The 15,302-nt window shown below is 42.0% G+C and overlaps 1 protein-coding gene across 1 annotated transcript in view; it reads right to left on the bottom strand.

Moving 5' to 3' along the window:
• Positions 1 to 131: 131 nt before the first annotated feature.
• MYH15 (myosin heavy chain 15) overlaps positions 132 to 15,302 on the bottom strand; it is a 47,629-nt gene continuing 32,458 nt past the window's right edge. Inside the window, exons 32-42 of the mRNA XM_085319002.1 lie at positions 14,484 to 14,833; positions 13,258 to 13,382; positions 10,875 to 10,990; positions 8,627 to 8,819; positions 7,834 to 8,037; positions 6,591 to 6,716; positions 5,104 to 5,274; positions 4,461 to 4,565; positions 2,901 to 2,996; positions 2,280 to 2,417; positions 132 to 273 (exon numbers count right to left, since the gene is read on the bottom strand). Coding sequence (XP_085175128.1) covers positions 256 to 273; positions 2,280 to 2,417; positions 2,901 to 2,996; positions 4,461 to 4,565; positions 5,104 to 5,274; positions 6,591 to 6,716; positions 7,834 to 8,037; positions 8,627 to 8,819; positions 10,875 to 10,990; positions 13,258 to 13,382; positions 14,484 to 14,833 — 1,642 coding nt within the window. The 3' untranslated portion in view covers positions 132 to 255. The remainder of the gene's footprint in view (positions 274 to 2,279; positions 2,418 to 2,900; positions 2,997 to 4,460; positions 4,566 to 5,103; positions 5,275 to 6,590; positions 6,717 to 7,833; positions 8,038 to 8,626; positions 8,820 to 10,874; positions 10,991 to 13,257; positions 13,383 to 14,483; positions 14,834 to 15,302) is intronic.

The following is a 15,302-nucleotide window of genomic DNA, read 5'->3' as shown; positions in this document are numbered from 1 at the left end:
GTCAAGAGAGCTGCCAATTAAGATTTGTTCCAACATAATGAAATGGGCAATCAGCAGAATGTAATCTTTTATTGATCCCTGGGGCTAGGCAAAATAGAAATACAAAGGAACAAATGGAATACACTAAGCAGTTTCTTTGGATTTTCACTTGATATTTATTTCTGTAAGTAAGTGCCTATTTTTTGCTACTTATGCTTTCAGTTGTGCAGCTGATTATGTGAGGCATCTTCTCATAACTGTCAACGTGGATGGTATTTATTCCTCTTCATGAACCTGAAATGCAATTGAGAGAAATGGTAAACATTCATTAAAAAAGGGAAGCATTGAGAGAGGTTTAGAATAAGTTCTCAAGTAGGTGATAAAGGCTTCTGTTCCCTAATGTCTCTGCTCCTATGGCATTACCAAGTTATAGCTGAATAGACCAGCACTAAACTAGCATGTTATATTGAAGCTAGATAGCATTTCCTATCTTACTTCAGCTAACAATGTAGGTCTTTAGTCCCAGTGCTAGGGCAGGTAGATCCCTTTGATAGCAGATGACTTTTATACAGCACTGTTAGTGTACAGTGTTATTCTCTCTGAACAGCGCACACTTGCCAGAGTTCTCAGGGATACGGGTACTAGTAGCAGTACACAAGCTATTTCAAAGTGCTACACCATTAAAAATAATCTAAAAAGTCTTTTTAGACTTTTTGTGGTGAACAGAACTCAACCTATAGGCTTCCCAGTTATTCCGTGACAATAGATTTCATGCTCAAGCATGAGGCTACATCTGTTTTGTAGAATTCTCTGTCCTTCCTTTGCTTTAGACCTAGTCTCTTTGGTGCCTTTCCATTGCCAAAGGAGATGAGTCATGGCTCCTGGGGTAGCATTTGCTGCCTGAATGTGAGGATGTTTCCTGGTAGCTGTTGCCATTACTGCCACAATTCCCTTCCTGTGGAAACAGCACCCTCCATGTGTACCATTGAGCTCATCTTCTGACAGAGCAATACTCTACTATGAGCCAGTACTAAGAGGTTTGGTAACACCAAATCTATCTGACAAAAATAGGCATCCACTCTTCTGAATTCTGCCTATTTGAGGAAGAAATAGGGTATTAGTAAGAGATAGGTAGTAAACTATACTCTTAACTACAACATAAAAAAACCCTACTTCCATAGTTTACCTCTTTCAGTATCTGTGTGATGGCATGGCTTTGTGAAATTATACAAGTTTTCATCTGTTTTATAGGGCTGGAATAGTTTGAAGAAGAAAAATACGTGAAATGTTTACTATTAAAAGCCACAAAACATCCTGTGAGCTTCAGCTGCAATACTGCTTCCATCATATGTAAATGTATAAAAGACTAGTTCTTCAACTAGTTTGATGTAGATCTGCTCTGGTCAGTGGAGCTAGTAACTTACATCAATTAAAGGTGACTCTCTTGGTGCAATATAAAAGCAGAAATATTCCTCCCACAGAATGGTGGATACAGCAGAGAAAAAGGAGGTGATGGGATCATTGTGATTAAAAATAACAAAATGATATGGAAAGGGTTCTTTTCTCTGACTTGATGCAGGACCTGTCTTGCCTGTAAAAAATCTAAGACATTAAGCATGGGGGTTTATGTCACACTTCCAAAAGAAGTAGGTAAGGCAATGATCCAGCTTTTACAAATAATGGCCCGACGCTCACTTGCTCTGGTTCCCATCAGGCAAGCAGCACAAATAAGCAAAGGTTTGCTTTCAGTTCTAAACCGAGTTCCTAGGCATCTTTCATTTTTATCAATATTACTCTACTACCCTTTTGCCCAAGTGCAAAACAACACAGATATATTTCTAATTTTTAATGATTTCCCAGCACCCAAGTGACTAATCACTGATAGTTTGTTTTCATCTAGCCCTTAAAACCAACATGTTTTCATTGAACGAGCAGCATTAGAGTATGTGGCAATCTGTTAGAGCAGTTATCCCCAGGCTGTATCATGTACATCGGAATTTACATCATCAGAGGGGAAAAAGATGGAGGTTTTTAATACCCCTTGTAAAGAAAATCAGTTCTGGGGTGTGGCTGCTGAGCGACAAAGGTTGAATGACAACACTGAGGGGATGGGCCTTTCACTTCTCGTAAGCTTCAGCTGCTTACCTTCACGTAAAAATAAAGTGTTGACTGAAACAAAAAATAAAGAACTTTTTTTGTACCCTATGCTATTTTAAGAGGTGCAACAGATCTTCATGTGTACATTGTATGCACTAATGTGTATTAAACAGTTGCATCTATGCCTTATGTTATAACCATACCTTTTTCATGCCAATATCTCTTGACTTGCTCCTCAGCTTATTAACTTGGGATTCAGCTATTTCAGCCCTTTCTTCAGCATCATCCAGGTCGTGTTGCTGTTTTCTGTACTTGGAAAGGTAGAGATTGGCTTGTGCTTCCTGGTGAGAGAAAACATTGAGGCTGATTTCCTGCCCTCCGTGCGAAACAAAGCCCTCATTTGGAACCATGACAGAAAGTGCTCAACATGACTCCGCAATGGCCGTCTAGAAACTGCTTGCCTCTTGGAGAACTGAGTTTGTCACTTTACAGGTTTGATGTTTGCAGTGGCACTCTCCATTTTAAGTAAGTAAATTGGGAGGCTCTCCACCTGCTTCCTGAGGGACTAGTAGGGGGAATAAGCTGTGGCCTCCCTCCTCCCCACCTCAGCAAATTACACTGCAATCTTAAAATTGAACATCTTAAATATAATCACCATATATACTATATATTTTTATGTTATAAATGCATGTGTAAATACATAGTTTATACAAATATAGAGACACACACAAAATGTGTATTTGTACCGAAAGCTTCTRCCACTAGAGACTGTGGTTACAGGACAATGAATTTCTCACAGAAAGAAACCTCAATTAGTTACTCACAGCTTCTTCTGCTTGGTGCTTATAGCTCTTCACTTTTAATTGTAACTTGTCAATCAGGTCTTGCATCCTGGCCAGATTCTTCTTATCTTCTTCTGACTGTACCAAAACACCACTGAATGGGTTAATAGAGTGCAAAGGTCTAAAGCATCTCCTGCAGTCGAGTAGTTACAGGTGACATATATATTATGGAAAAGTATAGTTTGAAATACAAACACACCATACTGTGATCACCCTGTGTACAGATGAGAAAAATATCTATAGGTTGGTTGGGAATGTGTGTAAACTCGGAGGCTGAGGACTAAAAGAGAAAGCAGCCTTCCATTTATACATACATAAATCTGTATATATACACTCACACATACAGCTGTATGTATGTAGATACATGGAGAATTCCTGCTCAGGAGTGAGGAGTACTCTCTTCGTTACAGAGAGCCATTATTGAGTGAAACAGACTGATGGGCAAACCTAGAATGCGTTTAATTTACTTCTTTTTAAAATTTGGAGGCATTTTTGTTCAAAGGAGCCAGCTTTAAGCTCTCACAGCCCGTAAGTCTGTCTACTTGTGCATGAGCATTGTTTTCTGAGGAAACAACCTTTGGCCTCTGTGTGGGAAAGTTAGAGTAAAATAACAGGTAGGCAACTGAAAAAAAAAAAACTCCTTAAGCAGGTGGGTGGGATTATCTTCAGAAGAATGGTGCTGAAAGTGAGAGGATCAGTGCTCTGTGCTGAAGACTTTTTGAAAGACAAGCAGTAACAGCATCTGTTAGCAAATCTGCTGGAGGCTTAGCCCAGGCTTTGTGGCCCAGCACCAGGTGGCTGAGCCCTGGGATTTGACAGTCCTACACCGTGTGATGCATTAGAGGTAAGAAACAAGGAGCCAGGTTTATGGTTGCCCCATAAAAAAAMCAGGACATTTGTGAATAGTCTGGGGGATAAATTCACCCTGCTGACCTGCCTGTTGYATTTTTATTTCCCCACTTTGTTGAAGTCATGCTTGCTAAGCCAACCGACTCAGGTTTGTGAGTGGAGGAATTACTGGGGATCAGACCATTTTCCGTATGAAAATGGAAGCTCAAGCTGGTACTTAGTAGTGACCTCTAAAATTTGCGCTCAGCTGTTGCTGCTCACAGTCAGTTGCCATGCCTGCAAGAGCCGCACACACAGGTTGATCCTAACCATTAAAATTGGCACACTGGCATGTAAGTTCACATAGGAATGTCAGCTATCCAAACCACGGACAAAAGTTAGCTGAATCCTCTTGGCTCCTTTTAGTAACATGAGCACAGCTGAGCGACAGCTGGGCTCTCTATTCTCAAGCAGAAGATGTTGGTTGTCATCTAAGGCTGCTCCACGCTAGCACTGTGCTGAAACTGCACACAACCCAGCAGTAACAGGCCTTCTAGCATTAGTAGCAAGATGAGATGTTCTTCCCGTCCCTAAAAATCCCCACAATGAGAAAACTCTGAGACATACGGTCCTTTAGTGAAACAGATGCAGMTGCAGACTTAGAGAATGCATTTCTTTCCAGGGACCTGGTGGTTAGTGCAGTCCTCACAGTACCTGGTAAGTTAGCTCTTTTATGCGCCTCTCAAACTTGCGGGCTCCTTTTTGGGCATCTGAATTACGGCGGAGTTCATTCTCAAGGTCATTCTCCAGCTCCCGAACCTGCAAAAGGAAAAAAAACAAAACCCTTTCCATTTTGCYGTATATTTAAAGCAACAGATAATTTAGTTCACAGTTCAAGCAGTGCTTGTTTTTGCAGGATCTCCATAGAGCTGAATTTCAGGAACAGATCAAAAAGGCAGCCTTTCTGTGCTGCTTTTTCATAAAGGTATGTAAGCTGCACTAGCTGTCAAGAGATCCCACCTGGAATGAGATGCTCTACAGAAGGCCAAAAAATATTTAAGTAAGTGAAGCATGCATTGGAGAAAGTTTTCCTATTTTTTCAGACCTTGTCTTGTCCCCTGCTTTTCCCATTTTTTTTAAGTCATGGGCTTGATGCAACAATAGCTCCTTGTAACTGGGATGGTGAAGGGGAAACATGCCTCTCAGAACCGCTCACCTGTGTTTTGGGCAACAGAGGAAAGAGTTCACAGTATACTTCACTGCGCTCTATGAACTCACCAGGAGGCCCCAGGGCGCCCGCCTCGTCTCAGCTCTGTAAGGCAGGAGGTAGCAGTCCACAGCTCGATCATAAACTTACCCTTGATTCCAGTTTCTGGATCTGCTTCTTGCCACCTTTCAGGGCTATTTGCTCTGCTTCATCCAGTCTCTTCTGGAGGTCTTTAATGGTCTGCTCCATGTTCTTCTTCATTCTCTCCAAGTGAGCACTAGTATCTTGCTCCTTTTTAAGCTCCTCAGCCATCATTGCTGCCTGAGAAATCAACCAAACTTTATAGCAGCTTTATTATGCTTTTGAATTACATTTCAGAAGAAATGCAGGAAGATGTACTGCTTGGATCATTTGTACCCAAAGCTCCATAGAATATTTTGTGTCCATATGTCCTGCCCAGAGAGAATGTAGTACACACAATAATCTTGTAGATCTTTTCCTTCTCCATATTCTAATGCTGTGTTTTAAGATCCAGCAGTATCTGTGCTCATTTATCATGCTTAGAAGTAAACACTTGCCATTCACTGCAGACATTTTACTTAGAACTTACTCAAAATCTGATCTTGGAGTCTGGAACTTGTGAGAGATGGTGAATTAAAACAACTGGCAGACTGAAGTTCCCCTGCACAGCCATAGACTAGCACTGCCTGAGCAGCTACAACAGCAGAACTGTTTCCCAGTCTGCGCTGGGATGAGAAGCTCAGTTTCAATATCCTACACAGTCCCTGACCTATCTGCTAGACCCATAAGGAGGGTACCAATTATCTGATTTTTGATTTGACATGTGTTCCTGCCACCAAGAGCCATTTTCAGATTTTGTATCCATTACTGAGCAATCSTTGGAAGGCAGCAATCATTACAGTCCTGACTGGAGCAGAACCAACGACATTTAGTGTCTTCTGTCTGGCAGGCAGTAATAGCACTGTCAGCTGAGAAGCGGTAAAGAACGTGGTACTAGAATAGCTTCGCTCAGGAWGTCCAGACAGGTAACTCATAGAAACCTCCTGTTCTAAATTTCTTCTTATCATCTGTTGGTATGATGTGATACTCTCTGACTGGACTCTAAAGACATGGATTTCTCCAGGTTTGTGGGAAAAGAAGCTTACTAGCCCAACTGATGTCTTCCCTAGAAGAATGCCCTCAGCCTCTCTTCCTGGGATTTGAAGCCCCATGTTTTCCCAACAAATACCTAGTTTTAGGATGTCTCATTTGGGATTCACCAGTTTTCCTTCACCTATCAGATTCTTTTTCTGTGTACACTGTTGCCAGGAGATTGCCTAGTGTTTGTTCAGCCTATCCAGCTATAAGATTCACCTACATAACCGAAGACTTTAAGAATCAGTAGAATCTGCCTTCTTGGGGGGAAAAAAAAAAAGAAAAGAAAAGAAAAAAAAAGATCAGGAAGTTTTCCTTTCTTTTTACCTCCACCTTATTTTATTCTATAGTTTGACCAGTTACCTCCAGATAGCTGTGGAACACATGGGCTGTATCAGGTTTGCGAGCTATAACAAGCACAGAAATGGAGATTTGAGGCTTGGTTGCAGGAAAAGAAGTGAGCAAGGAAGCAGGCCACTTACATCTGTGATTGCTTTCTTAGCTTTTTCCTCTGCATTCCGGCACTCCTGAATCGATTCCTCCACTTCGTTCTGCATCTGAGTAATATCACCCTCCAGCTTTTTCTTTTGATTGATTAGGCTTGTGTTCTTTTGTTAATTTTCCCCCAAAGGAAAAGTGGAAAAGGAAGAGAAATAACTATTAGAGACGTAAATTCTCTAARCACCACAGCAAACCTAGGCTTAGTGATTTTTGCAGCCCTTGGATTACACAGAGCACTATTTGAGAAGGGAGACCGATGTATGTGGTAAGAATTGGGCTTAACTATCTAACTTTGCTTCAGATTAAAGATATTCTCAAAGTTGTAAATATTTAGATTTTGAAAAAGCATGAAGTAATAAACAAGAGGCTGAAATAGCAGAATGAATTAGGCTGTTCATCTGGGAAACTAACAATCCATAATCAGTTAGTCTAAGAGATAACTGAAATAAAAATGCCATCTCATCAATGCGCTGCAGGAAGCACTGCAAAACACAGCCAGCCTGTAGCACGTTTCTTGTATTCGAACAATTATTTGTTGAGAAATAGTTTTGGTTTTGTAGCAAAAATGCTGGCAAGTCAGGACATACTGTACTGCGACCCTCTAAAAACTGCAGTCTCCATTGTGATAAAATGGTTAAACAAATCTGAAGACTTATCCCCTTCTCTAAACCTTCTTCTCTTCTGATGGCCCCACGTTAATGAAGATTTATCATGTGACAGAGAGTTCTTTGCCTCGGAGTAGTTTCCTGCCCCACACAATACATCTATTGGGAGAACTCAGGCTCTGCAAGTTTCATCACTGACTGCCAAAGCAGTTGTGCAATCATCTGCACAAAAGCGTCATATGTGCTGCTTCTCCACAGTAATGACTCACTAACTGGGCCGTGGCTTAGCTAAAACAAGAAGCTGTGTTTCACAGCACCGAGAGGAAAAAAAGAAATCAATATACACTTGTTACCTTGCATCATTATTTCTTCTGGTAATTATTTAGAGCAGTTGGCTGAATCATCAAGTCTAGCTAAATTTATGGGAATAAGGTGGCATGTCTACAGAGTGAGACATTTCCTCTCAYCTCATTTTCTCCCTTATCAGAGGGTAAGGAAGCACATGACTTACTTAAGATGGGCACGGGAAATGAATTCTTGTCTGAGCAGAGACTGGTTAGTGCTTAATCAGCAAGGCTCAATAAGACCCAGTGAAAGAGAGAGCRCAGATAAAGAAAACCTGGGTGTGAAGCAGGTTCACACGTTCAGTGGCCTCCAGCAGTTCATGCTCAGCCAGCTTCCTTGCCCGTTCAGTCTGGTCCAACAAAGCCCTCAGCTCATCCAACTCTGACTGGAGAAGATTGTTCCTCCTATCAGAGACTGCCACCTGCTCCTTCAGATCTTCATTCACATGTCCCAAGTCATCCAACTGCACCTGAAGCTCCTAGAACAAAGCAGCCATTTATTTTTTTTTTATATCAGCAGCACAATGCAGCAGCACAATGCAACTCCATTTCCAACCACTGTACTTACAAGACAGAACCCCAGACTGTAAAGGTTGCATGGGGCTCACCTCAGGAGGCCTTTAAGAAGATAACTCAGAGAAAGGCTTCCTCCACACCGTGAACTGTATAGCTTTTCTGGTATGTGGTGCGATGAGGAAAAACCTGAGTGTTCAAACTTGTCAATGCTGGCAGTTCTGCCGAAGGCAGAAACAGCTGCGTGGGCACGGGAGAGACATGAGGCAGGTGGTGATTTAAGAGGGCTCTTAGCAAAGCTTTTTAGCTTATTTTTTTCTTTATTTTTTCTTATCTGTTTTTTTCCTAACTGTTACAAGTTTTGAAACAGAGGACAAAGCTGAATATATAGATACTCCCTGTACTCCAGCCARCCTGACTTCCTCTCCACTTTTGAAGCACTTGCAAGTGCCCAAGAAAAGATTTTGGATACCTTGAACTATAGCTTTCTGTCTCAACAGTTGTTTTATGTTTCAAGCTTGTTTGTATGCAAGTCTTTACGCTTTAAAGAAGTACCTTTATTTGTGTCTGCAGGACACGTGCAGACTTTGTTGCTTCTGCAGCATGTCTGTTAGCATGGCTGAGCTGGATTTCCATCTCATTGAGGTCCCCTTCCATCTTCTTCTTCAGCCGGATGGCTTCATTTCTGCTCCGGGCTTCAGAATCAAGGGTGGCTTGCAGTGAATCTATGGCACGTTGCTGATTTCTCCTGATTTTGGAACAATATAAAAGGGACRTTAAAGGTAAAGGGAGTCATTTGCCTCCCTGTAGAAGAATGTAGAACTATGCGCAGGAACACTTTWCTTTCTGAAAGTCTCTCATTTCTAGAAATACCAGTATATTTCTGAATGACATATATAGTGCTGGTTTATAGTGCCTCACTGCCTTCTAACTGGCTGCAGAGCTTCACTCCTTCAGCTAACTCCTGATCCATAAGCATCCACAGCATCCTTCTCCCCTGTTTCCTTTGGCAATATTATAGCAAAGAATTATCTCAGATCTCTTACCAGCTCAAGTTAAGTGCAGTTTTGAACATAACAAGAAGCACTTAAAGCTTAGCAGTCACTTACTGAGATATTTACCGAGTCATTTACCGAGCCCGATGTTTTACATCTCAACCTTTTTATGAAGGCATTAGAGAAGGGGATTAATCAAACTGAAGGTAGATAGCTACATCAAAACTAATCACCCTATGCTCCCTCTATAGTAAATGTTACTTGTAAGGTACCATTTATCCCACCTTAAATTAGATATCTAAACATATATTTCCTATGCTTAATTAGAAGAGGAATAGTTCGTAAATAGAAATCCGCAATTATGGATCTCTAAAATTAGGAGAGATTAAGCCCTCCCTAATTAACAGTCTAGTTTCCCTGGAAAGGTAGGTTAGTGTCAACATAAAGATGGAGAAACAGATATACCTTACAGTTGCATACTTTTCCTGACTCTATAACAATTTGAACAGAGAAGCCTGAAAAGCAACAATTTTAGGCTCCAAAAGCCATGATAGAAGTTCTGCCTTTTTCCAGCTAGACAGTAACACAAAGCAGAGAGTACAACTCATATAGTGAAATGTATTTATCTTGCTGCTGGCCGAGTTCTGCTGATAGTTCTGGGAATTTCACTGAGTCAACAAGGGAAACCTTGAGCTTATCGCTTCAGTGAACACTGAACTGTGCCCTTGATTCCTAAGGAGCAACACAGCCAGCCTWCTGAAAAATTAAGCAATAAAACCTTCATATTAAAGCTGAGCCGATTAGGACACACTTCTCCTAGGATTTCTGGAACACAGACATCTGCAGGACATCAGAAGATATTCTATGAAACCAAAGCCAAAAACCTTATTTGTTTATGAAACCATGGACATAACATTTGCCTCTGCGATGGCCAAAKCAGACTTCAGACTTCCTCTTGTCCTACCCTTTCTCCTATGAACAATGATGTGGTGCTTGGATTAATAAATAACTCGAGTTTTCTGAAGAACTGAATGCACACGTTACTAAAAATCTGGCCTAGCATAGCACAATATTAAAAAAGCACAGCTCTTTAGATAAGAATTTGTACAGGGGGAGGAGGGGATGGACAAGAGACAAAAGACATCCGGTTTCTGTCATCCGATTACTTCCCATTATCACTTTTATCCTTTTCACTTGCAAATTCTTCTCCTTTTATTAGTCATACGTTCTRCATCTCTGCAGTTCTCACTGCTTACTGGACAGGCGTAAACATGACCCGTGACCGTGAGCAYCTCATCCTGCCACAATCAAGGAAGCTACAGCTGTGTAAATTAACTAAATGCAGGCTTAAAGATTCCCTTTAGACAACATGGGTTTGAGCACCACTGATGTAGTTGTGGTGCTCTTGCCTGTGGTACCGCTTGGGAAGCATCATCCTGCGGGAGGCGCTAAGCTAGAGCCGCTTGGCTCCACATTACAGACGCACAGACTTGACGGCTTTAGGGTCTGCTCCATGACCCTGGTGGTGCCAGTCAATGTACGTTATTGCTGCTACGTGATACGTATGATGGGTTCGTGTGTACACTGGCAATGACTGAACTGACAGGAGTATTTGAACTCTGAAAYGTTACCGTGGTAGACAGTCCTTTGGCAAGTAACCAGAGCTCTCTTGGTTTCTGGTACAGACAGCGTTTCCTTTTGTTGGCATAAGGACCTGCGGTACCTTTGGCTCACTTGGACCTTGAGAAAGTTTCTGATCTTTTGARATTACCCCCCAGCAGCAGAACGTACTGCTCACTGCACAGTACCTTATGTTTTCCATTTCTTCATCTTTCTCTGTCAGTTTCCTTTCAAAGTCTGCTTTAAATTGGGAAAGTTCAAGTTGAAAACGAAGGGTCTTACTTTCTTCGTGCTCCAGAGCTCCCTAAAATAGAAAGCACCAAAATCTTGCAAAACAGAATTTGCCATTTTTTTGCACAAGTCACTAGCTACAGCCCAAAGAGGATCCTTTTATACTTTTCTTCTTGTTCGCATAAGAACTGTTTCATCTTTGCCTCTCTCTAGGTAAGGATRTGAGCTGCTTATATAGCGAAACAACACATTTATTTGCCTTTTAATGCAACTTGGCAGCTGGGAAACCAAGCAGCAAGCTCCTCAGAGTACACGTTGTCAAACAGTCCTCAGCTCACGCAAGAATACCTTAGGCCTTACCGGCACGGTTTTGTTATCAAGAGACACCCCTGCTCTGTGCACCCCCCTGCACAGGCACCCTCTGGAAATCCGTGGGCTCTACGGGATATGCACAAGGTTATTGCAGGGAGGGCTGAGGAGCTCCACACATCCACTGGCACCTAAACATATCTGGAAATCACAGAGTGCTGAACACCTCTTGCGTACCCAGTCTCCTTAGGCAGTGTGGCTTTAAGGAAAGTAATGACAGAAATCAGCTCGGCAATGACAAAACACAAAACTATTCTCTCCCCACTTTCCCGTTAAAATGAAGGAACCTCCATGGAACTGGAGAGACTGGTTCAAATGTCTTGGGTCTTATATTTTTCCTCGTATACTGGGGTCAAGAACCGAGCGACGTGACAAGAGCCTTTAGTTAAATAACGGGGCCTCAGACTTCCAGGGCTTACACTAACCAAGCTCAGTGGYGTTCTGGCTCACCGCTCCCATCGAAGAGGGAAGGAAAGCAGAACTGAATATCATATATTTTAGAAGTGCTCTCTGAAGGGTAAAATCTCATAGGCTCAGCTGCATTTCCCKCAAGAGACGTTGGAAACAGAATGGAGTAGCTGAAGATGAAACTATACAAAACCATTGCTAATCTCTGGCTATCATGCACCACCAGCTACAGGTCATTTGCACGAACACTTCGCACCAAGGATCCCCGACGTATTAAGGAGAACAGYGCACACAAGTACTGTGTGGTACTCCAGAAACCCAAACTCACAAGGAAGGGGAAAAATCTGCATTCAAATACATCATCACTTTACTTTCATTAGTTTCCAATTTCCCTGAGCTTTAGGAAGGCATTCCACACAGTTCAGGAAAGTAAAGTGTGCCTGTTACAGCCCTCAAGAACTGATGTATTCTTCCTAATGAGAGAAACTTATTGRTGGAGCATATATTCACTCTCCGCATCTCAGAGCCGTGGAAAACACACATGCTTTTCCCTCTGCTCTGATCCTGACACCTGTTTGTTTGGTCGTGAAATCCCTGCAACRTATAAAGCGTCCTGTAACAGACAAAAGAAGTTGCACAGTATTTAAAGTATTAACAGATCCCAGTCACTGGATGATGTTTCATTTTAGCAAACAGAGTAAATCCTAATGAAATGCAATCTTTGCTAAAAATCCCTTGCTAAATGCTGCCTTGCTTCTAGCCAGCAACACCTACGCCGCTCTGCTCTGCAATGCACCAAACTTTCAAAAAACTGACARCCTAACCCTTTAAATGAATAACCAGGATTTTCAGCTGGCCTGTCTGAAGTTCTGTATTACTGTATTACTGATTTTTTTCTGGAAAATACAGTGAAGCATCCCTCYGGAATATACACGTACTGTTGCTATAAAAATGAATGCAGTCATGTTAAGTGTTTTTGCCAAACTCCCTCATGAGTCAAAAATTTACTAAATGGCCTATTTTCATTTAGTTTCAGAGACTGCTAGCTCTTTTTATTTTAAGCTGGCCATAGTATACAATGCAATATTGAGACCTTATTTAACTTTTTCAGGAAGTTTGGGTTTTTGTTCTCAAAGATGAAAAGTGGGGAATTTGCTGATGGAAACTAGGTATCAGAAATATCTGATAAAATACTGTAAGACCAATCTGAGCAATTCCAGTTTCCTCAAACCCTGGCATTACTCCAAGCTCAAGTGAGTAAGAAGGGCTGGATTTTCAGGTGGTGGGCAGAGGATTTCTGAGCTTTCTGAAAGAAAAAAAAAAAAAGAACAAAAATCCCCAGGACACTCCCTTTGAAAGGGCCTCCCCTTTGCTGGTTATAGAACTGAAAGCTCCAGTAGTCACCAGTGATTCTTGAAGACTTTGGCAAGGAAGCCTGGAGGAGCGGGGAACAGAGACATTCCACTTGCTAACAGTCARAACATCTGCTCTGTTGTGCAGAGGATAAGAAAGGAAGGAAAATGATGACATAGATGGCCTTTCCTTTGAACTTTCTTTCCTTACCTCTGCTTCTTCTAGAGCCAGCTGAACTTCTGACTTTTCCTGTTCAACTTGTTTCTTGATTTTTTCTATTTCATGGAGGTTCTTGTTTCCTTCACTAATCTGATTGGTCAAATCAGAAATCTCCTCTGAAACAGAAAGGATGGACAGATTTAGTGATCCAAGAGTCCAAAACATACTATGACTCACAGACTCATGCCTCAAATTACTACCATGAGGGTTTCTCTATACACAAGCACWCCTTTCTTTCAACAACGGCAGCTTTGTTTACCCGACCAAGCTGAAAGTGCAGACTTTCCCGTAATTGTTTTTTTTTAAAAGGTTGCAGCAGTTTAGCTTTTGTCTGTGGTTTGCAGGCCAAGTACACTGCTCTGCTTTGGGAGCTATCTAAGCTTCCTCCATTGCGCCTTTGTCACCTGTCTTGTTCCTCACCTGAGACCGGCACCTCTGTGGGTGGCAGTGATGGGCTTRCTTTTCCATGCCCTCCCATGGATGGGATCGATGAAAAAGGTGCTGGTTATGGTTAKAAAGGCGCTTTTGATGATGTGAATCACTCTTCATTGGTGTAAAAAGTGTGGGTGGTACTGCCAGTGAAAAGCTACTGAAACTTTTCTTAAAAAGCCTTCCTATACTCTTGAAAATTCCTGTTTTAAATATAACTCTAGGCAACAAGTGTCAGATTGTACAGCTCTAATCAAATAGTAACAGCCAGAGCAATGAATCCCAAAGGATGGACACAGATCAAAAAACTGTTCAAAATCTGCTAATTAGAGCAGATTGCATAGCACAAGCTATTGAGTATAAGAGAATGATCTAAAACTCTTTACTGAACAGTGATTTCCAATTTGTTAAGTGATCTATTAGTATAGCCACTGTTAGCAACATGCACCGTGCTTGGTACAGTGAAGTTCTGTACAGGCTTGCTCGTTAGGCATGACTGAAAAGCCTCCAGTGACTTCTTTACTCCTGTAGAGATACTCTACACCAAGCAAGGCCAAGCTTTATTAGCAGGTGACCAAAGGGAAGCTTGCAGYCCTTTGGCTGAACCATTTTCTATGATTAAAACCTGCGTTGCCAACATCAGGCAGTGCCTTCAAACACATCTGAAATCTTGTCTCAGGGACAAGAGGCATGTCTTTCCCCACAGCTGTTACAGGGCACCTGCATCCCTACAGCTATCTGCTGGAGTGGCACTCTCGTACCGACCACCGAACCTGAATGAAACCTACCTTGGAGGTTCTTGTTTTCCCTTTTCAGTGTCTCCAGATGGTCCAGTGTCTCCTCATAAGCATTCTTCAATTTGAAAAGCTCAGTGCTGAGGCTACGGGCCTCCTTCTGGGAGGCCTCCAGCTCAGCCTGTGACTCTTCATACTTCTGCTTCCAGTCATTGATGATCTTGTCAAATCCACGCTGTTTCTTGTCCAGGGAGGCAGCTGCTGAGTTGGCCTTCTCTAGATCAATCATCATGTCTTCCAGCTCATTCTGCAGCCTATGCTTTGTCTTTTCCAGAGAAGAGCACTTGGCATTCGCTGCCTCAATTGCTTCCTCAGATTCTTGCAGGCGAGCAGCAAGCTTCTTCCTACCATGTGAGAAGAAGCAATACAGTGACTGAGAGCAACCACTACCATTTTATCCAGCAAGACTGACACCGAAGCATCATCTCAGTAATTTACTTTCCAAAGAGGGAATGGAAGAGAAAAAAAAATCAAGTTGATAAGCTGCAGATAAATATGTGGGGGGGGGGGGTCTGTGAATATCTGAATTTGAACTTCTAATCTCCCAAGCAGAAGCCTGCTATTTGCTGTAGTTGCAACCAGTATGATCTAGTTGTAAATTTTGGTAACACCTGGACTAAACAGAAGTGGCATGTCCTGAATCCTCCAGCTAATAAAGAGACATGAGCCAGAACCACTAATTAGGAGGCTGATCACACATTGTGCTTTGGTACATAGTCTACTTAGATTGGGAAGATTGCAGTGTTGAGGTTCTGCAAAGAAGAAGGGATCCTAGAGAGAAAAAAAAAGGGTCCAAGAAAGAAGGTGAAGACA

The sequence above is a fragment of the Rhea americana genome, unplaced genomic scaffold (assembly GCF_003343005.1).
Source record: "Rhea americana isolate MKP2758 unplaced genomic scaffold, rheAme1 scaffold_118, whole genome shotgun sequence".
Lineage (NCBI taxonomy): Eukaryota > Metazoa > Chordata > Aves > Rheiformes > Rheidae > Rhea > Rhea americana.
The sequence above is the reverse complement of the archived record's forward strand: the minus strand, read 5'-3'. Positions and strand labels throughout refer to the sequence as shown.